This window comes from Ornithorhynchus anatinus, chromosome 16 (genome assembly GCF_004115215.2).
Source record: "Ornithorhynchus anatinus isolate Pmale09 chromosome 16, mOrnAna1.pri.v4, whole genome shotgun sequence".
NCBI classification, from domain to species: domain Eukaryota; kingdom Metazoa; phylum Chordata; class Mammalia; order Monotremata; family Ornithorhynchidae; genus Ornithorhynchus; species Ornithorhynchus anatinus.
The window spans coordinates 6,860,948-6,884,006 of NC_041743.1; the positions used below are offsets into that span (position 1 = coordinate 6,860,948).

The 23,059-nt window shown below is 45.9% G+C and overlaps 1 protein-coding gene across 7 annotated transcripts; it reads right to left on the reverse strand.

Moving 5' to 3' along the window:
• Positions 1-1,499: 1,499 nt before the first annotated feature.
• KIAA0040 (KIAA0040 ortholog) lies at positions 1,500-22,640 on the reverse strand. Of its 7 annotated transcripts, none has more exons than XM_007668913.4 (5): positions 22,612-22,640; positions 21,989-22,134; positions 10,566-10,663; positions 6,968-7,077; positions 1,500-2,768 (listed from the first exon to the last, which is right to left on the reverse strand). In XM_007668913.4, exon 5 carries the CDS (start codon positions 2,626-2,628, stop codon positions 2,338-2,340), a length of 291 nt encoding a protein of 96 aa, XP_007667103.1. In that variant the 5' UTR covers positions 2,629-2,768; positions 6,968-7,077; positions 10,566-10,663; positions 21,989-22,134; positions 22,612-22,640; the 3' UTR covers positions 1,500-2,337. The 7 variants fall into 7 exon arrangements, with proteins under 7 accessions (XP_007667103.1, XP_028936528.1, XP_028936527.1 ...); XM_029080695.2 differs by lacking the exon at positions 22,612-22,640 and adding an exon at positions 22,511-22,573; XM_029080694.2 differs by lacking the exon at positions 22,612-22,640 and having other exon boundaries at positions 21,989-22,474.
• Positions 22,641-23,059: the final 419 nt, after the last annotated feature.

Consider the following 23,059-nt stretch of genomic DNA (forward strand, 5'->3'; position numbering starts at 1 on the left):
CCTAGTTAGTGCCAATGTCCCTGAGAGGAGGAAGATTAAGGGACAGATCAAGGGGCTTCGGAGAACAGGGAAACTCTGGGTCAGAACTGCTAGCAGACTCAGTGTACTCACCTCTGTAAAAGGGCATCCTTGATGTGAGTGGGACCCGGTCATCTGGGTTTCCTGTCAAATGGCTGACAGATGTGCCATGGCCACTAATGCAGACAAAAATCCCGCATGGTGAATGACATAAGGTAGCAACAATTGGGCCATTATCACAACTGACTGAACCGACGGAGAAAAAGCAACAGGTAACCTAAGTGTGCTGGCCCCTTTCCTTCTAAATAAAGAATGCCAGGAACTGAGACTCAAACACACCAAATGACTGGCAGAGTGAGGACAGTGAGGCAGAAAACCAGCCACCATCATACAGTAATAATAATAGTAGCAATCAGGATGATGATGGCATTTAAGTGCTTACTATGCATTAAGCACTGTTCTAAGTGATGGGGTACATACAAGCTAATCAGATTGGACATAGTCCTTGTCCACCTGAGGACTTGCAGAATTATTATTATTGATCCCCATTCCACAGATGAAGTAACTAAGGCACAAAGAAGTGAAGTGACTTACCCAAGGTCACACAGCAGACAAGGTGCAGAGTTGGGATTAGAACCCAGGTCCATCTGACTCCCTGGCCAGTGCTCTATCCACTAGGCCCTACTGCATCCCAAACCCAACATTCCTTGCTGGTGCAAGCTTCCCCTTGGACCTACCTGTTGGTCCGTCCTAAGGCACCAACTGAATTTGTTAGTTTGGGGCATTTACTGAGGCAACCGTGACTGTGTGTGTGCTGGGTTTATATCTGTGTGTGAATGCCCATAGCCAAGGGTACATTCTACGTCCCGCAGTTGTCGGTCGGAGTATGTGCGATCTAAGTTAATACCTACCTGAGTTTGCAAGAGTGCTCGACTAGCTATAAGCACCTTCACATGCACATCTTCTTGTATTATAATACATTTTTGTTCTTCTTGGTGCAAATGTACCAACACTTAGAACTTGGTTCTGCTTGTATTTGGGACTGGTATGGCTCCCAAATCATTATTGGAAAATGTGGACCCAGACCCCAGAGAGCAGCTCAGAGCCAGGCAGGAGAGAGACAAACAGAGGGAAGTACAGGAAGCCCAGAGCCCACCCAATGAACCCCCTCTCAGGCAATGGCCCTCCATCATCTTCATTTAATGCACAAGTCTCCCCCCTCAGCCGTTAAAAGTACCTGTTAAAAGTTCGGTACCTCTTTCTAAGTAGGTGGAATATTAAAACCTTGTCTTTCTCTCGTAGTTATTGAAATCAATTCAAGACCCATTATCTTGCATCTGTATCCCAGGAAAGCAGCAGCACTCCCTTCCAATGGACGGAGGAACATTAGGACACGGTTTACCATTTGCCACTGGGTATAATCACCCTCTCCCTTACGCCATAACATCAACTCCAACCTCCCCCAGGATAATGTGCATCTCTTAATTTGTCTAAAACAAGCCCTTCTGTCATTTTTATTTGTGCAATTTTAAATTGGGCAATTCTTGAATTCTAGGCACTGCAGCCTAGTTGTCTTCCAAAAATAAAAAAATCCTGTTCAACATATATTAGCTCAAAATACAATCTCCCACAACCCCAGTAAAACATACATCGTCCAGATCTTAAAATCTCAATACTGTACAGTGAGTCACTCTCGCTGAATTTCCTTTCCAAGAAATTAACCTTCGGTTGGATTCAAGGAAGGCTCTCGGTTGCTTGGCCCTGAAGTGGCGCCTGAGAGTCTTTAAGATCTTGAGGAGCAGAGCTCTTCTATTTGCAGAATTAGAGAAACTCTTCTAGGCTGCAAGAACATTCAGCAGGATTGGATCTGTCCCATTTCTCCATGCTCCTGAAAATGTGCTTGTTTATGCCTAGACGCTGGGGGGTTTTGCACATGGAAACATGGGCCTTCCAAAGGTCGTGAGTTCATCTGTGGTCTTGTATAGAAAGGGCATATATCACTGACGTCCACGGCTGGAAATGTGTCCATCTGCATAAGTTTGCAGCAAGACCGTACAAGTGTTTAGACAGGCATCTGAGAGAGCACATCCACATCTGCATACCCAAGCACGTACAAGGGTCCACTCATGCTTGCACATCTATTCAACCTAGTTTTGTACACTTGCCCATGTGCGGACCTAAGGTTGAAAGTGGCAGTCTCTTCTGTTGGTCATCTTGGGTTTTGGAAAAGCCATTTCAGGAATGTCTTCTCTCCTTGGCATCAGTTGAAAGGTCCCAAGCCCACAGGGCTTGTAATTATCTGGTCTAATCTCCCTCCCGCTAGACTGGCAGGGAAGGCCTCTTCTCCAGCTGGAGAAGCTTGGGTCGGGCAGTGATCCACAGGTCCTCTTCATCCTTCTTCTTCTTCTTCTTCTTGGTTCTTTCTGGCTGGTTGCCTCCTTTGTTAGGCCTGCTGCAACAGCAGTGGCAACATATGAACAGCAGGATGAGAAAAACCACCAGCGGCAACCCCATCAGCACTGCCAGGCAGATGGTATTAAAGATGCCCTCCTCGTGTTTCCTGTGGACCAGGCTCCAGAGGGAGCTGAAAAAGGAGTTTATTTGCTCCATAGCAACCTGCTAGATGGAGAAAGTCCCAGCTCTCCAGCCCTTCTGGGATCCACTGGACTCCGATTCAACTCGGTAAATTCACCCTTGGGCCCTGGGTCCCTAGGAGAGAGAGATGTGCAGGAAATCCCACTGGCCAGCACCTGAGAAAACAGAAGATCCTGTGAGAGTGCTGCTTTTACCAGTGAATTCTGTGGAAGGCTGGAGCCAGCGTTGCCTATTCACAACAGTGTGACCCAGTAGAGAAAGCATGGGCCTGGAAGTCAGAAAGATCGGGGTTCTAATCCCAGCTCCGCCACTTGTCTGCTGTGTGACCTTGGGCAAATCGCTTAACTTCTCTGTGCCTGTTCCCTCATCTGTAAAATGGGGATTAATACTGTGAGCTCCAGGGTGGGACATGGACTGTGTCCAACCTAATTAGCTTGTAGCTACCCCAGCGCTTAGTTCAGTGCTTGCCACATAGTATTTAACAAATACCTTTTTTTAAAAAAAAAAAAAAAGATGGGCTTGAAATGAACCAGCAATTCTGGTGGAGATTCACATTCTATCGAGTTGAGTGAGCGCCTCTGATGTGCAAAGCTCTGTACTGAGTCCTGGGAAAAATTCCAGGGAGAGATTTGGACACCGTCCCTAGCCCCTGGGACTCCAATCTAAGGGAATGGGGTGTCTCATGCTAGGATGGCTTGGGTTGCTCCTCTGAGGATCAGATTGCTTAAAGGGGACTAGGAGACCCATGATCTTGTCTCTCTCAGATCCATTCAGAGACGGTTTTAAAACTGACCTCTACAGTGCAGCAGAGCTCTGAGGGAGGATTGTCAAGAGAGAGGGCTGAGACGGGGAACTGAGACTGCCACCATCCAAAGCTCTTCCTCTGTCCCCCACACAATCCTCAGTCCTCCTACATGCCTCTGTCACCCCCTACACTTTACTGCTTTGGAAAAATCTCCCTGTCCCCCAAAAATATTGTGGAGAGGAGCAAGGGCCAGGCTGACATTCCTTCTTTTCTGCATTTAAGCGCCTTTCCCAATAACTGTTTACTAGGTAATATTTACCTTCCAGCGACCCTTTGCTCCCCAACCCCTTCAATAACCCTGATATTTGTTAAGCATTTACTCATTGTCAAGCCCTGGGATAGATGGGAGATCATCAGCTCAGGGACAGTCCCTGCCCCTTGTGGGACTACAATCTAAGGTTGAGGGAGGACAAGTATTTAAGTCCTATTTGACAGATGAAGAAACTGAGGCACAAAAGTTCAGTGACTAGCCTAAGGACAGGGAGCAGGCAAGTGGCGGAGGCAGGACTAGAGGCTGGATCTACTGGCTTCCAGTAACGGTAGTCTTTCTAGCACGTCACGTGGCCTTATCACTGCCACCCTGCTCTTACCCTCCTTTCCCTTTTCCAGTCCAGCTTGCCCACAAAGCCTAAAGCCAGTGACTGGGAATGGAGGCTCTGTCCTCTTCTCCTGCACCACCAGGGAAGGCTATTCCCACTTACTTTGGACTTCCCTCTTTAGGTCAAGATTCTTGGGCCACTCCTTAAATTCCTGTGAGGGTGGAATTAGTGTGGCAGGAACCACAGCCCTCTTGCCCAAGAGGGGCTAAACTCATACTTTATGTGCAGGTAGGCACTGTACTTTAAATATAGTCAATGCTCCTATTCTAGGCAATGCTGGAAAGAGTGCTGATGGCCCCCCAAAATCTGGGAACTTTTCAACTATGCTAATCAATCAAGCAAGCAATGGTATTTATTGAGTGCTGTGTGAGGAGCACCGTACTAAGCACTTGGTAAAGTACAACAGAATGGAGTTGGTAGCTAATGAAGGGTCAGAAAAGGGTGAATGAGAAAGATTCAGGAGTTAAATTGGGCTTGACTCATTTTTGTTGATATAACAGTGGTGGGGACTTTTAAGTATAACACACACACATACACACACCCACATACATGCCCCCTTATTGTGAAAGAGCAATCTGCATTGTCTGAGCAATTTAGCCTTCACTTTTGAGCCCAAAGTCAAAGTATGAGACTGGAGGGTTTGGATGTGGATATTTATCTATCTAGATGTTTTTTCATCAGTGGGGATGTTGCTCCAGCCCATTACCCATCTCTGCTTCCTCAGAGAGGTGGGCCATGGTGGAAAGGCAGGAAGCAGCCCTACCATGATAAAAGGCTCTGTAATGCCTAGTAGCAACGCTGCCCATTCAGTGGAAAAACCACACAGTTCCCCAGATTCCTGAGAGAGTTCCTCTGTTCACGCAATATGAACTAATCCTCCCTGTCAAAGTGCTAATGTGGATTAAGGAACTGGAATGAGGGTGAATAGCCTTGCCCGGTATCCAGGATATTCAGCATTGTCCCATATTCCATTCCCTTGTCCCGGCTTCCTCAAAAGGCCCGTCGGGAAGAGGAAATAAAGTGGCTCCTTATTTGGATGACACAATCTCACCCCTCTGTGGAGTGGAGGGCAAGGGAAATGGGAATGCAGCCAGAATCCCATATTTGGAAAACAGAATCTGGCAATCCCTAATCAATTCATCAATCTATCAATGGTATTTATCGAGTGCTCACTATGTGCAGAGCACTGTGTTAAACGCTTGGGAGAGTACAACAGAGGAGACAGACACATTCCCTGCCCGCAGTGAGTTTAAGGTTTAGAGAGGGAGGCAGACATTAATTATAAATAAATAATCCCTAGTCAACCAGACTTAGGGTTGGAATACAAATGGTGCAATTTCCAGATTTAAGGACTCCTATAAACCTGTCACTGTTTCCAGCTAAGCCATCTCATGCTTGGATTAATTTGGCCAGACACAAGTGTGTTTGGAAATGTGAGTGGATCCATATTCTTCAACTGCCCAGCAATGACTTTTCATCTTGGAATGTCCTCAAGACCCATTCCTAGTTCCCTTTTCCTTCTAGAAGAAATAATAACAATAATAATAATGTTGGTATTTGTCAAGTGCTTACTATGTGCTGAGCACTGTTCTAAGTGCTGGGGTAAATACTGGGTAATCAGGTTGTCCCGCGTGAGGCTCACAGTCTTAACCCCCATTTTACAGATGAGGTAATTGAGGCACCGAGAAGTTAAGGCACTGAGGCACAGAGAAGCAGCATGGCTCAGTGGAAAGAGCCTGGGCTTGGGAGTCAGAGATCATGGGTTCGAATCTCCGCTCTGCCACTTGCCAGCTGTGTGACTGTGGGCAAGTCACTTCACTTCTCTGTGCCTCAGTTATCTCATCTGTAAAATGAGGATTAAGACTGTGAGTCTCACGTGGGACAACCTGATGACCCTGTATCTACGCCAGCACTTAGAACAGTGCTCTGCACATAGTAAATACTTAATAAATACCAACATTATTATTATTATTAAGTGACTTGCCCAAAGTCACACTGGCACCAGGCTTCATTATTTAGTCTTTATCCTCAAAATTGGGGGAGGGGGGAGCCTTGTTTGTAAAATGGGGATCAAGACTGTGAGCACCACCACCCCAGCCCCCACTTGATTATCTTGTTTCTACCCCAGCAAGTGTACAGTGCTTGAAACATAGTAAGCACTTAACAAATACCATTTAAAAAAAAAAAGCCCAGCTCCCTCACTCTCTCATTCGCATGACTGCAGGAGTCACATATCTTCTGGAGAGTCAATACAAAGCCAGTAATTCACTTTTAGGCCCTCTGAAGTTTCCCATTTGGCTTCCCATCCAGAGAGCCCGAAGGAATTATTCATGAGCTGAATAATGTGAAAAATGCCAAATTAACACCAATGTAATGTGAATCAATTCTCAGCTAATAATTCACTTGGAGGACCCAAAGTTATTTATAAGGCTTTGGGGACTGTAGAATTGAAGGGAGTTTGTTACTTATGCAGCTTTAAGAACCGGTTTCAGCAGTCAGTTTTTCCTGACTTCTGGGTGTGAGGGCCACAGATGCCCCGCTCAGATTCCGGATCCTCCACGCATCACCTTCCCACGCATGCGTATACACACACACACACTTGCATGCACACACACATATACACACACAGCGTTCTGTAGAAGTTAACCAGGGCCAGAGTCTGGGTCTGGGAGTCAGGAGAATACAGGTTCTAATCTCAGCTCTTCCATATGTACGTGTGGCCTTGGGCAAAACACTTCACTTCTATGTGCCTCAGCTACCACATCTGTAAAACGAGGATTAAGACTGTGAGCCCCATGTGGGACAGGGACTGTGTCCACCCTGATTACCTTGTATCTACCCCAGTGCTTAGAACAGTGCTTTGCACCTAGTAAGTGCTTAATAAATATTATTATTATTATTACTATTATGAAGAGGGTGTTGCCCAAGGTTGCGGGGAGGCACTCCTTACCCTTTGCTCCAGAGCCTCTGCATTCCTCTCCCAGCTCCCCAGGGGACATGGGCGCCGCTTCCGAGTCACGGGACTTGGCGGTAGGAGCCAAGGCAGAGGGATGCTCGGTGCTTTAAAGGGAAAACTATTTTAGCTTCAAGAGAAACAAGGGCTTGCAATATTTGTCAGCTAGGCAGTGCAACCTAGTGCAAAGAGCACAAGATTGAGAGCTAGGAGACCTGGATTCTGACGCTTACCTGCTGTGTGACTTTGGGCCCATCCCTTAACTTCTCTGACCCTCAGTTTCATCAACTAGAAAATGGGGATAAAATATCTCGTTGTCCCACAGACAACAGGGGCTGTGAAGGATCTGATTGTCTTGAGTCTACCTCAGCACTTTGGAAGAGAGTAGCGTTTAACAAACGCCGTTATCACTGTTATTATTATTAAGCTTCGATTTGGTGCTGATGAGGGTCCTGAATTTGGCTTATGAGTATGATACATTTCTCCCTAAGAGGGACATTTCATAGTTATCTGAGGAATAACCAAATAATCATTCCTTTCAAGGAAAATCTTGTAGTCCATCCCTAGGAAACTCCCACATGGAGGTAGGCAGGGAACTTCTAACTGAAGGATCCGATTAAACTAAATCAGGATGGGAAACAATAACTTGGCAACCCTATCATCAAGTTCTTTCTCCTCCTCATACTGAACTGGGGTAGGAAACTACACATTCTGTCCTGACAAACTGGAAAGACTGTCTCTGTTTCTGTTCCTCTTTCATGCTTATTTTCCGGCCATCTCTTAATTCATCATCATCATCATTATTATTATATGGTATTTATTAAGAGCTTGCCATGGGTCAAGTACTGGGCTAAACCACTGGCACAGATGCAAGATAATCATACCACACACAACCCTGTCCAAAACTGAAGAGACAGGGCGAACAGGTATTCTGTCCTCATTTTATAGATAGCAAAATTTAGGGAAGTCACAAAGGCCTTCCCCCACAAAAACTGGATTTCCACTGGGTAGTGCTGCCCTACCTTCCCTCTGGAAAGGGTTCAGTCTTCCTCCCTTCAAAACTGGCTGGGTAGTGGCTTATTCTCCTTTCTGCTCAATCAATCTCCTCCAGATTCAAGGCACTTGAGTCAGTGCTATGATTGTCCTGTTCTGTTTCCAGTGATGGTTCCATTGAAAAGGTGTGATTGAGTAAGAAAAACTGCTTATATCTCTCCTTGGACTCGAGCTATTCAGTCTTAGATCTATGGGGTTTTAATGATGGCACACCTCTACAACATTAGATTGTAAGCTTCCTGGGGACAGGCACTCTGCTTATTTTCTTTCCTGAAAAGAGGCTAGGCTGAAAAGTGCCATGTACCCTGTGGCCAGCCAATAAATGAGAATTGAATGAATGAATGAATAAAATTAAATAGATCGCTGTCAGCTGAAACTCAGTCTTGACAAATTACCCTTGCCGCACTGTTAATCGGCCTGACCAAATGGATGAGGACTATATACAGGAGGAATTCATCTGTACAGGAATGTCACAGAACACATTACATAAGGCTGAATTAGGGCTGTAGTCTGTACACCTAAGCATATGCACAGCCAGCCAAATTATGAATCATCGCCATCAAGATCCACCAGTCTTCCGACTGGGACAACTCACAACTCCCATAGTCCCATACATCTCTATCAGCCAAATGGAGCCACATATAAATACTCTTGTGTTTGAACTGAGGCTATGTAGATTTCTAAGTATGCTGAATAAATTACACCGCCAGGGCTAATAAATACCATGGTTAAAGCAGCGAGAAGACCCCATTTTCACTAACTTTTTGGAAAATTCCTTGGGAGCTAAAATTTTCCAGGCGTGGCTGTAGCACTAAGGTAGAATTTTATTTTTGGAAAGTTTGAGCTAAGTCACTAAGTCATCTTGTAGTTATAAGAGATGGGGAAAATGTACTTTTGCAGCTCTAAAAATAAATTTTAAGACTTTCTGCTTTTGGCCAACTCCACCAACTGATGTCCAGAACTTTTAGCCTCTGTTTTTTTTAACACAAAAGTAATTTTACATAAAGGAGTTAGCAATTATTCTGATATCTGAAACAGGGTGGTGAGGGTTTGGGGTTTTTTTCTACTGTATTTTGTTAAACAATTCTCATTAGCACTTTGGAGTGAAACAGTGCTCTATGGAATTCTCCACAGTCATCTAGGGAGATAGATTTAGTTGGGAATTTCGATAGGCTGATGTAGTTTAAAACTAATGGAGTGTAACAAATATCCAATTATGCTACTCTATGGTTGTGCAGATAAGGCTTTCTTTCCCTTTCCATTATTTTTCTTCTCTTTATGTATAAAAAGAAAAAAGTAAAGACAGTTAAATGCCAAAACCTCTCTTGTTGCTAAATTAAAGTTTAAAATTGTTGGGGAATCCAAAGTTCTTTGGGCAAGAGTAACTCATCCACATTAAATAAGCAATTTGGACTGTTTCAGATTGGTGGTGATTTTAAATGCCAGTTTTCTTGCAAGAGAAATGAGGTGAGGTTGACGAGGGTAGGGAGTGAATTCTGCTGGAAGAATATACTTTTTCCTTCTGTGGTGTTTTGTATTTTTAACCCTTCATGAAGAGAATTTTTTCACTTGATAAATTCAGTAATTAATGCATGCGAATCATTTGCTTTGAGGTTAAATATCAAACAGCCCACTGTGCTTAGCCCAGGAACATTGGCAGCATTAATGGTCACTCTTCCCCCAAATCAATTCTGGTTCCTGGGATATATCCTCTGAGAAGATTCTCTTTGGCTGCCAGAGAATCCAGGGCAGACTGGCATCTTTCGGTGTCCAGCCTCTCAGGATGTAGGCTTCACCTCCCCCTCCCAAGTGTCTTTCCCCTTCCACACTGCAGACACCTTCCTGGCTCAGCATCTGATGACATGGGCCTTGGGGGTACCCAAATGTCCTTAGGTTGGTTTCCCAAGGACTAGGAGATCAGGTCTGGCCTGCTGAACAGGTTCTGGTACGGGGCAACACATTCCAAGCATTGTTTTGGAGGCGGTGGGGCTGAAGAAAGAGGAGTAGAAGCTGGGGCTCACTATTACCCCCTCTGTGACCCTTCAGTCAGCTGCTTAGTGTGTGCAACTTCTCTCAACTTCCTTCCTGAGCCAATAGCTTTGACGAACAGCTCACTCTTCTTTGCAGGAACTAAAGGCATGGTACAAACATTATTTGATGAACCCTTCCACTTGGGAGGAAGTGACTGGCTTCAAGGTCACAACAGGAGGTAGTGAAAGAATTGAGAATAAACCCAGTATTGGACTCCCATCCCAAGGCTGTGGCTTCATTCCCACATCTCTTCGATGAGAAGCCAGGTGAGTCGATGCTTTAAGAGATATAAACACCGACTCTCTTAGCTTTCGAAGGCGACAATCTTACCAACAGGCACTTTGAATTTCATCTTTAAAAGGCTCATGGCATAAATAAAAATGGACAAGATGGAGTGCAGCTGACAACCAAACTGAGTCCCACTGGTGTTTCTCTCACATCCCTTGGGAGTGGGGAAGGAGAGAACAGGCAGCAGGAGCAGCAGTAATAGGGGTATTTATTAAGCACTTACTATATATGAAGCACTGTGTTCCAATCCTTGATCCCACACTCCTAGTGAATCACAAATGAACTTTCTCTTTAGGGTTGGTAACACCGAATCTCTTGTTTCTAAAAAACAAACAAATCCTGTTAACTCTTGCAAATGGCTCTTCCCACCTCTTGTGACTCTGAGGAGAGGCGCTGCAATAGTCCTGGATTGGGGTTCCCAAGCCCAAGCTGCAGGGTTAGCTTCAGAAACTCCCCAGCCAAGCCCTAGGGAGGAGCCCTGGGGAGAAGGATAATCAAGGCAGCTGTGGGGAAAAGGCAATGTGGTGCCAGGGTTGAGCTTGTCCAGATACCCTGCTAAAGGCAGAACTTGTCTGTGCAGGGTATTTACAGGTGATGACTAGGAGTGACACTGTGAAAGTCATTCTTATTTTTCCTCAGGGAATATAGCACAACATTGGAAAACTCAGGCTGACCGTTTTGTGAGGTCATTTTTGGAACTCCTAATGTGATGATGCCGCTCCAGGGTGTGCTCCAGGTAACCAAGCAAACCACAAACTGTGAAACCACAGACTAGCTCCTCCTACCTGCACTCTTTAAAAAAACAAAACAAAACAAAACATTCTGCCTTTCTCCCGGGCACCTTGAAGGCAGGAAAGAATTGTCTTGCTTCTAAAGTGCTTAGTACAGTGCTCTGCATGCAATAGGTGCTCAATAAATACTATTGAGACTATAAACTCATTGTGGGCAGGGAATGTGTCTGTTATTTTGTTATACTGCACTTTCCCAAGAGCTTAGTACAGTGCTCTGCACACAGTAAGCAGGCATATTCAATTGACTGACTGACTGATCAAGGGAAGCAAGGAAACTCTTCTGCTTTGTTCTTCAAACATTGAAACTGTTTCCCCTACCCAAGCTGGGGAAGGGGCTGCTGAGGAGGGTCCATTAACAGAATGAGAGCTACTTAAGAAAACAGGGAGGGGCAGAGGAAGAATGAAAATAAAGGGCCTGTAGATTGGTGTCCAAATCCTGGGTCTTTCATCCTCTCAAGCAGATTGACTTGCAGTTATTTTAGCAACACTTCAGGAGAGTCAGCTCTTCTCCATCAGAGGACCAGAAGCAGCTCTAATCTCCACTGCATTCCAATGAGGCACTCTTACTAAGGTCTGAATTCACTGAGGGACATGGCCCAGACAAATGCTTGGAAAACCTGGTTCAAGCCTTTCCCCCAGACCAAACTGTTATGACTCGAATGTCAGGGTGCCGGCCAGTTGGATTGTAGTGTGGCGTCTACAGAAGGCAAAACTGTGAGGTGGTGGGGTTGAAAGCTATTGTGTGTTGGCAATGCTGACTGGGCAGATGGAGAGGGCCAGGAAATCTGGGATGGTTGGTCATGAGCTCAGTGAATTAACCGCATAACCTAGTGTGTCTATGCAGGCTATTCTAGGTCACCTTGTACATTTTTGGGGTTCCTGGTGATTATACTTGGTTGTCAAATCAGGACTCATACAGGCTCTAAATCATAAACACTACAGGCAGCCAACTCAAGCATTTAGTATCAAGAATCTATGTAGGACCCATACAAATAGCAACCAATCTCCCCTACCCCTTTATCTCTCTCTCCTCTCTCACTCTCTCTTTTTACACAGGTAAAGTAGAATGACAAAAAAAAAAATCCAGGAAATATGCTGGGAGAAGTTCCACAGGATGTTGAGAAGAGAAGGTAGATGAGAGAAAGGGGCCAAGTGGAGATTTTTTCTAAGTGTTAAGGGATGATGCTTTTTGTTTTGACACTTGAAGTCAGCATTGCTAGGCCTGTAGGAAAGGAAGCAGTTGGTCAGTAGGCTCTCTTGGGGGCTGGGGTGGAGAGGAGTTTTCTTAAGGCCAAAGTTTCCTGCTGAAATAGTCTGGGAAGTCTCTGTATAACCTGATAGGTTACTTTACAACCAGTAACCACTTTCTCTCTTCTTCTCAGACTGACCTCATTTGGGATGGGAAAATACTTTATTATTCCTGATAGGATCAATGAGGAGAGAGAGGAGGACTGGAACTACATCTTTAATTTCCATCTCAGCCAGTGAGTAATGATGATGGGACATGGTTCACCATTCGCCTTTGTTACCTTATATTACCTGAATTTTGCCCATGTTCCCTGGTTCCCTCTTTTTTTAATATAGGCAAAAAACCCAGGAAATTAAGGGAAAGTGCCATGCTACACATCACAGAGGTCCAAGTCTTGAGGAGATCTGAGCCATTACCATCTCTTTGATTCCCCCAGTAGATTAATTGAGCCCCCTCCAAAAGACATATTCATTCAGCTGGATTTATTGAGTGCTTACCATGTGTACAGCACTGTACTTAGAGCTTCAGAGAGTACGACAGAAAAATAAACAGACATGTTCCCTGTACACAGCGAGCTTATTTCAATCTGGGCTCCGCACATGGATCAAATTGGCTGGATAATTGTTTGATTAGACTGTGAGGCCCATGTGGCACAGGGACTGGACCCAACCTGATTAACTTGTATCTACCCCAGCACTTAGAACAGTGCATGTCTTTCCACATCCCGAGGCAGCCTTGTACTGTGCATGAAAGCATGGAGAGACAGCCCGGCTGCTTGGTCTCGAGACTTGGGGTAGAAACAGAAGTACAGCCCTGTATGGGCCAGGCTGGGTCCACAAATCCTCCAGAGCTCAAGGCCCCAGGGCTGTGTTGGGACAAACCCATCTGTTTGATTGGCTTCTCAGGGCTCGGTCAACCACCACAGACTTCTAAACTGTCAGCTTGTGGTGGGAAGAGAATGTGTCTGTTTATTGTTATACTGTCCTCTCCCAAGAGCTTAGTACAGTGCTCTGCACCCAGTAAGTGCTCAATAAATATGAATGAATGAATGAATGGTGAATTGCAATTGAGCTTGGGTTCTCTTCTGTTCCTTTTGGATTCCCTTCCAGTCCAGGCCAGCACTTGCTGGGCAGATACTGGGGACTGCTGGACAGGAAACAGGCAGAATCCAACCTGGGTCAGGTCCTGTAGCTCAGTCAATGCAACAGTGGTATTTATTGAGTCCTTTATGCATTCAGAGCTCAATTAAGAGCATGGCTGAAATCCAAAGCATTATAGAAGAGAAATTCTATTTTAATGGTGCCCTTTCTTGTCCTCCAGGTGCAGGAGAAACCCCCAGTGAATTGTGCTATAAAAATACTAAAATTTTAGCTCTGGAAAGTTATATTACCAAGATACTTCTAACCTTGCTTACTGTATATAACATTATCAGGGTGCATGTTAATTAATTAATGTACTTTTTAAGCATTCACTATGTGCAGAAGCATTAGGCTACGGCTTAGAGACGAGACACTGGAAAATCAGATCAAACCAAGCCCCAGTTCATCACAATATATGTGGTAGGGAAAGCAGGAATTTTATGCCCATTTTGTAGATGAGGAAACTGATGTCCAGAGAGATTAAATGACCTGCCCAGAGTCACTCAGCATGTCTCCCAGACCTATACTCCTCCTAGCCCTGTGCTCTTCCCGTTATGACTCAGCGAATGAAACTTCATCTCCCTCCTGTAGCCTGAAAAGGAAAAACCTGCTTTCCTGCGAGGGCTGTGCCATCTGGGCCAGCATTCTTTGGCACCCTGAAGCATCCCACAATCCCCTGGGTTTGACATTCCAAAGGGAGTGGGATTTTGAAATCAGCAACACCTGCAACTCTGAACCAGAGGACATATTTCTGAAAAATATGCAGACACTGTCAAACTTCCAAATGTCCCTCAGGACTCGATTTGAGGTTTTAGTTAGGAAACTCCGGGAAGACTCCGGGAAGGTGCAACTAGGAGGAGCAGCCTAAGTTTAGGCTTGCATTTCATCTTGGAAGCTTCACTCTAAAATGGCAGAACTGCAGTGGGTTAGATTCTATTAGTTCTTTATGTAGAAGGGAGAAAGTACTTGGTCTCTTCCCTGGTTTGGCCCTGGCTTGGTTGGATGGGCAAATTGGCCATAACTTGTCGGGTTCTTTACCTCATCTCTCCCATGTGCTCAGTACAGTGCTTGGCACATAGTACGCACTCAAAATTATAACTGTGGCATTTAAGTTCTTACTATAATAACAATAATGATGGTGGTATTTGTTAAGCGCTTACTATAAGCCAAGCATTGTTCTAAGCACTAAGGTAGATACAAGGTAATCAAGTTGTCCCATGTGGGGCTCGCAGTTCTAATTTCCATTTTTCAGATGAGGTAACTGAGGCACAGAAGTTAAGTGATTTGCCCAAGGTCACAGAGCAGACAAGTGGCGGAGGCAGAATTAGAACCCACATCCTCTGACTCCCAAGCCTATGCTCTTTCCACTAAGCCACGATTGATAAACAAGTTCCCTACTGCAACGGAGCCTACAATGTTTTCCACCCTGTTTGTACCCTGCTTACAATTAAAGCAGGGAAGGTAGACACTAAAGTAAACTACAGGTAGGAAGGGAAGCCCTTCTAGCTACAGTGGAAAGAGCACGGGCTTCAGTCAGGTCATGGGTTCTAATTCCAGCTCTGCTGCTTGTCAGCTGTGTGACTTTGGGCAAGTCACTTAACTTCTCTGTGCCTCAGTTACCTCGTCTGTAAAATGGGGATGAAGACTGTGAGCCCCACATGGGGCAACCTGATCACCTTGTATCCCCCCAGTGCTTAAAGCAGTGCTTTGTACATAGTAAACACTTAACAAATACCATCATTATTATTATTACAGCACTCTACTGCTTTTGTTTATTTTACCTTGAGTGTGCATTTGTACTGGCTTTAGTGTTTTTGTTTCATCTCTCCTTGTGCATTTGTTCAGTCTCCTCTCTCCCCTTCGATTGTGGGAGAAACCTAGGTGTGGACAGGAGCCCTGGTTTCCTCAGGCCCTTTTTTTTAATGGCATAGGTTCATTCATTCATTCAATAGTATTTATTGAGTGCTTACTATGTGCAGAGCACTGTACTAAGTGCTTGGAATGTACAAATATGTTAAGTGCTTACTTTGTGCCAGGCACTGTTTTAAGCACTGGGGCAGGTCCTCTAGACTGTGAGCTCATCGTGGGCAGAGATGTGTCTTATTTGTTATACTGTACTCTCCCAAGCGCTCAGTACAGTGCTTTGCACACGGTAAGCAGTCAATAAATGCGATTTGAATGAATTAATACAAGCTAATCCGGGTGGACATAGTCCCTGTCCCTCATGGGGCCCACAGTCTTAATCCTCATTTTACAGATGAGGTAACTGAGGCCCAGAGAAGTGACTTTCCCAAGGTCACACAGCAGACAAGTGGCAGAGGCAGCATTAGAACCCAGGTCCTTGTGACTGTCAAGCCCTTGCTCTATCATTAGGCCAGTGGGGGGGTGAGGCACGTTTATCTGTCGTGCTACCGTCCGTGGGGAGGGGAGGGGAGGGGAGGGGTTTTCCTGCAGCACCTGCAGCCCAGGGCCCACCAGCTGCCTGCAATCTGCTCATTAACGACTGAGCCACCACCACGAGGGAGCCGACCCGTGCCCAAGAGCCAGTTTCTATTTTATTTTGACAGAGAAATACCGGTAAAGGGTTGTATTTGCCTCTCCGTGGGTCTAACTTGGGAAGCTGCTGTTGAGGTGGATGATTTCGCTGGGCCATCCAACACCCAGAAGGCCTGCGGTGCTTGAGGGGTTGACCCCATCAAGGGGATTGTCCTTTTTGCACCAGGTTCGTGTAGGGGAAAAAACAACCAAGCCGCATTTCTTGGAACCCACTTAATCGAAGAAAGAGCCTTTGAGGATAGTGAGGAGCTTCTGTCCTCTCCTGAGATTTCTTGGTCGATTGGTAAGTTATGTATCAATACTTGATGTGTTCTGCTGATCACTTTATCAGGCTCCACCTCAGGCAATCGCCTCTCTCGGGTGAAACTGTTCATTGTGATGCAAAATGCCTTTGAGTATTTACATCAATGGCAGTTCCCCCCACCTCTCCCCTCTGCTTTGAGGTGCTAGCTGGGAGGAGAGTTTGGGGGCCGGAAGGAGGGAGGGGGAGCGTTGGAGAAATGATTTGGTAATTTTCCTCCTCGTGGAGTTGCAGGAGCCTGCCGAATGTCTGGTATAGGAATCCAGGTTCTCTTCGCTCTGGTACTTGTTTTGTTTGTATCCCCCATAGCGCTTACTACAGTGCCTGGCACATAGTAGGTGTTTAAATACCACAATTATTACTTTTTGGGGAAGGGTGTAGAGACAAGAGGCTTTCTCAGTGGCAGGGAAGAAGACTGCAATACTTAGTAGTCCTTACATTAAAAAAATTATAAATGGCACAGATGGAAAATACTTTTCATTAAGGCTTGAATCTTCCTAGACCTCCTGACATTTGCTAATCTCAAGGGCTAAGATGCTAGAGTTTGAACTGGGGATCTGGTGAATAGGGTGGTGCATCTTCCTAAGACTCAGATGTGTTTTGGTAAGGGAAGGGACCTACCCCAGTGGAGGCTGTAACAGAAAACTTGGCTGGAAATGGTGAGAGATGAGGCTCAGGTGTCATGAATACTTCTGTAAATTCATGCTTCTAGGGATGCTTCATAGTTTATTGATTTCTCTGTAATTTCCTCATCTGGGCTTAATCAGAGCATTACACACAGTTTTGGTTAAGGCTCCTTTAATAGAACAGCTTCCAAATCCTCCCCCTCCCATCTTAACAACCACCAGCCTGGTTCAGCTCATAAGTGAACTACATCAGCCTGTCTCTAGCCTTTACTGCATGCTGCTGTGTGGATTATCTTCAAATTTGCCTCTGCATGTGACTCTTCTTTTGGAAATCTCCAATGACCATCCATTTGCTTTCATATCCAGCAAGAAATTCTTGCCATTAGTTCCCAGCTTTCTCCATTTTACATATCAGCTCTCTATCAGCTACTCCCCAGCTCACCTTGGAACTGCACCTGACCGACTCACCAGCCTCTGACCCTTACTCATTGCCATATGCCCTCCCATCTATAGCTCCTTCCCAAATACACCAGGCCATAGCTCTCCCCATTTTCAAGGGACTCTTAAAATTCACCCCATTCAAGAAGTCTTCCCTGAATTAGTTCTCAACAACCCAAGCACAGTAACATTTCTCTCTTTGTACTCATCTTCAGCACTTAGGTATTTTGAATTGCACATTTGATTAAAAGCAGTGTGCCCTAGTAGAGCACAGGCCCAGGAGTCAGGATCTGGGTTCCAATCCTACCTCTACCACTTGTCTGCTGTGTGTCCTTAAGTGACCTTAAGTCATTTAACTTCTCTGGGCCTCAGTTCTATCATCTTTAAAATGAGGATTTAAAACCTTCCCTCCTACTTAGACTGTGAGCTTCGTTTGGGACTTGATTATCTTATATCTACTAAGTGCTTAACAAATACTGTTGTTATTATTGTAACTTATTCTGCTATTTCATCCAGGCATATAGGGGCTACTTTTGGTTATCTGTTCTTCCTCCTGCTCCAACTCTTGGTAAATAAGTTGGTCCATTTTATCCATTGTAATTCCCTTTAAAGCAGGGACTGTCTTTTGCTTCTGGTGAACTCTCTGAAACACTAAGTACAGTACTTTGTACACAAGTGCTCAACAAGTACCACTGATTAAATTTAAGGGGTCTAGGACACTTTCTTTTTAGTGGTATTTATTATGCACTTACAATGTGTAAAGCAAACACCAGATAAGCAAATTGGACACAGTCCCTGTCCCACACAGAGTTGGGTGGCTGTTATCAGAAGCCTGGGGCGCCTTGTAAATTGAATAGCGACAACATGAAAGTCATTTGTCAACTTCATTTTGAACATGATACATTGACAGTAGGGTTAAAAACAAAACTGGTACAAGGACTAGCCCATCTTTCAGTTTCTAGTGGAAAGAGCCTGAGAGTCAGGGGACCCACACTCAAGTCCCAGCTTTGCCACTGGCCCACTGAGTGACCTTGGGCAGGTCACTTAATCTTTTTGTGTTTCAGTTCTGTCATCTATAAAATGGAGATAAAATGCTTGCTCTCCCTCCAGCTCAGACTTCTGAACACAGTGTGAGACAGGACTGCCGTCAGAGGTCTGTCAGAGGTCTTCGCTAAGCCCCCAATTCCTCTTCTCCCACTCCCTTCTATCACCCTGATTTGCTCCCTTTATTTACCCCTTCCTCAGCCCCAGAGCATTTATGTACATTTCTGTAATTTTAATGTCTGTCTTCCCCTCTAGACTGCAAGCTTGTTAATAATTGTGGTATTAAGCGCTATGTGCCAGGCACTGTACTAAGCGCTGTGGGGATACAGACAAGTTGGGTTGGATGCAGTCTCTGTCCCATAATGGGCTCACAGTCTTAATCCCCATTTTACAGATGAGGTAATTTAGGTCCAGAGAAGTGAAGCGACTTGCCCAGGGTCACAAAGCAGACAAGTGGTGGAGCCAGGATTGGAACCCATGTCCTTTGGACTCCCAGGCCTGTTCTTTATCACTTTGACATGCTCATGTTGTTGTGGGCAGGCAATGTGTCTGCTAACTCTGTTATTTTGTACTCCCCCAAGCGCTTATAGTGTTCCGCACACAGTAAGTGCTCAATAAATATGATGTCTGATTATCTAGTAGTTGTGAATTCATTCATTGACACAGATCTCTAAAGTTGCCTTTAGATTTTAGCCAAACTTCCCCAAGATCTTGATAAATGTGCAAAATCAAGCTAGGTGAATGGAATGCAACAATCCCCTGGAGTGATACAGACCTTCCAAGATTATAGCACACTAATTCTCTCCCCTATGCTGTCCAGGAAAATGACTGCAGCAGTATGCTTTCTATATTTGTATTCGTTAAGCACTTACTAGTGCCAGGCAGTTCGAGACTCACAATCTTCATCCCCATTTTACATATGAAGGAATTCAGCCACAGAAAAGTGAAGTGTCTTGCCCAAGGTCACACAGTAGACAAGTGATGAAGCTGGAATTAGAACCCAGGTCTAGTGACTCCTAGGCCTGTGCACTTTGTACTAGGCCATTCTGCTTCTCTAATTCACACTAGTGACAATTTGCTTTGTATGTTAGGACAGATGCTTCATTTCTCTTATCGGCAAAACACTCTTCAGCAGCAAATGCTTGTATGGGAATTGGAGATTCAAGGCTATCATTACGAAACATAACCTCAAGTCCAGAATGACCACAGTTCCCTCCACCCTCAAAGCCCCCCAGAAATCCCACTTCTTCCAAACCTTCCCCCATTGGCCTCCCCTAGTGTGTAAACATTTTTTTCTGCTCTTTCTCAGAACTAACATACGTATAAATGATCATTTGTAAGGTCAATTTATTCTATTGGCCTCATTTGTAAATATGTTTTTGAGTCTCTTCTGACCTTCGTTAGAAGATATATATTCCTTGTGGGCTTCTCTTGTATTTTCCCAAGGAGTGGAGACATTACATTGCACGCAATGTGACTCAGTGGAAAGAGCACGGGTTTAGGTGTCAGAGGTCATGGGTTCTAATCCCACTCCGCCACCTGTCAGCTGTGTGACTTTGGGCAAGTCACTTGACTTCTCGGTGCCTGTTACCTCATCTGTAAAATGGGGATAAAGACTGTGAGCCTCACGTGGGACAACCTGATTACCCTGTATCTACCCCAGGGCTTAGGACAGTGCTTGGCACATAGTAAGCGCTTAACAAATACCAACATTATTATTATTAAAGGGCGCTCAAAGAATACCTTTCCCCCTTACTAAAGAAAGTTAAGAGATATCAGAGAAGCCAGTGGTGGGGATAAGTATAGAAAACGAAACCCCTTCCCCGCTCTAGAGTATGAGCTCTTTGTGGCAGGGATTGTCTCTTTATTGCTGAAAAGTACACTCCCAAGCGCGTAGTACATTGCTCTGCACACAGTAAGCGCTCAATAAATGCGACTGAATAAATGAACCGCGGTTTTTTCCTTCCCGTGCTCCAGGCCACATACCTGACCCGGCAAGTCTACTGATCCTGTTGCAAAGTTTGCTAAGGATGCATTCGAAATGCCCGAGCCTGCGGGGGCCCAGAGGCTATAAATTTCTTCCCTTCTTCCAGCGGCTTTGTGGGCTGCGGCTGGTAGCCGCAATGGGAAGACCCGGGTGCTAGTGGATAGATCATGAGGCCTGGGACTCAGATGGACCTGGGTTCTAATCCCGACTCCCACCACTTATCCGCTGTGTGACCTTGGGCAAGTCGCTTCATTTCTCTGTGCCTTAGTTCCCTCGCCTGTAAAATGGGGATTATGACCATGAGCCCCACGTGAGACCTACGCAGCGTCCAACCTGATTAGCGTATGTCTACTCCAGCGCTTGGTACTCATTCATTCAATCAATCGTATTGAGCGCTTACTGTGTGCAGAACACTGTACTGAACGCTTGGAAAGTACAATACAGCAATAAAGAGAGACAATCCCTGCCCACAAAGGGCTTACATTCGCTGGGAGAGGGCGGGTGGGAGACAGACATCAAAACAAGTAACCAGACATCAATGTAAATTAATAGAATTATAGCTATATAGATATAGACATAAGTGCTGTGGGGTGGGGAAGGGGGGAAGGGCAAAGAAAGCCAGTCGAGGTGCCGCGGAAAGGAGGGGGACCTGAGGAAAAGGGGCTTAGTCTGGGAAGGCCTCTTGGAGGAAGTGCGCCTTCAGTGGGGCTTTGAAGAGGGGAAGAGTACAGTGCCTGGCTCATAATAAACGCTTACAAAAGAAACTGGGCCAAGCCGTAGAGAGGCAAACAGCCTGCTCTTATTTTGCGAGCAAAAGAAATGGGGCAAAGATGATCAAGGAGGGGAGGGAGTCAAAATGAGTCTTTGCCTCCATGAGGGTGGAGAGAATGGGGGCTAGTGGAAAGAGGACGGGGCTAGGGACTAGCTGGAAAAGTCACTTGTCTGTGCCTCAGTTATTTCGTGGATAACATGCCTGGAGAAGTGGCGTGTCTCAGTGGAGAGCCCGGGCTTGGGAGTCAGAGATTGGGGGCTCTAATTCCGACTCTGACACTTGTCAGCTGTGTGACTTTGGGCAAGTCACTTAACTGCTCTGTGCCTCAGTCACTTAACTGCTCTGTACCTCAGTTACCTTCTCTGTAAAATGGGATTAAGACTGTGAGCCCCACGTGGGGCAACCTGATCACCTTGTGTCTACACCAGCGCTTAGAACAGTGCTTGGCGCATGGTAAACGCTTAACAAATACCATCATTATTATTCTGCCTGCTCCCCCCGTCCCCGTGTGGGGCAGAGCCTGTCCGATCTGATCATTCTTAGGCACCCCAGCGGTTGACACAGAGCACATTAAAAAGACCACCATTCGCCTCCTTATCCTGTGCAGAGCCCACTCGCCCCCAGGAATGCCTCTGTCCCCCAAAGGCCCGAGTGGCAAACGCTTCTAAAACTCGGTCGCCCCATCCACGTGAGCCAGAAAACCGCGCAACTGAAGGAAAAAGAATCGGCCACGCAAAACTTACCTTTCTCCCCCTCCGCGGGTCCTCCAGGTGGCCTGCAAATCCGGCTTGGGCCCGGCCCGGCCCGGCCCGGGGGTCGGAGCGGGGGTGAGCTTCTCGGGTCTCAGCGCTGTCCCCGCATCGGCCCCCAGCAGCCAAACTCTAGGCATCTAAAAGAAATGACGGTGAGCAAAACGTTGAGGTCTGGGGCCGGGCCGGTCTCTCGCCCCTTTGGGTCCCTGGGCTGTTGGGCTCCGGGCCCGGGGCAGGCCCGCCTTGCCCTCTCTCCCTAAGAAAAGCTCCCTCTGTTCCACTCTCCTCGAGCTGGCTCACGCCCTGCATTTTTGAGGTTTCACTCCAACTCAGCCCTGCCACTGATGTCAGAGACTCGACTTCCTGAACTGGGCTTCTCTTTCTCTTTCCTAACGGAGACTCACTATTAACGCCCTTGGGGGCGAACACACGGCACCTTTCTTTGGCTTCTCCGCCCCAGGCCCCCCTCTTTCTCACCGTGTCCCTGCCAGCTAGCCACACACCCTCACTCACAAGCTGCTTTTCTCCTTCTCATAATGATGCGCCCAGCGCTGGCTCGCTCCCTCCCAGCGGCATGCATGAGGACATCGAACACAAACTCAGGGAAAACTTACTTGACTTAAAACAGCTCTGTGTTGCTTAAGAGTGCAAACTTCCTGGATGGTGGCGGAGAGTTAGGGGTAGGAGGGGCTTTATCAGCTCCAATGAAAATGTTGCATGCCTGCACTGAAAACCCCTCCGGTGACAGCAAGCGGAAACGGGGATTAACTCCGTCCAGGATTTTAAAAAGTCTCTAAAACTGTCTCAGTACCTTGGCCTAAAATCACTGACAGTCTCAGATTCTCATTGAAGGGAATCTGTGGGCCGCTGGAGGCGATGGATCAAAAGAAGAGGCGATGTGTGTTTTGTTTTTACAGAAAAGAACAGCTCTCGGACAACCTCAGTTTAGTGATACAGGGTTCTAACGGCTGCTTGCTGTGTGACCTTGGGTAAATCACCTAACTTGAATGTAACATGGGGATTCAATCCTCCTCCTCCTGTTAGGACTGTGAGCCCTTTCTA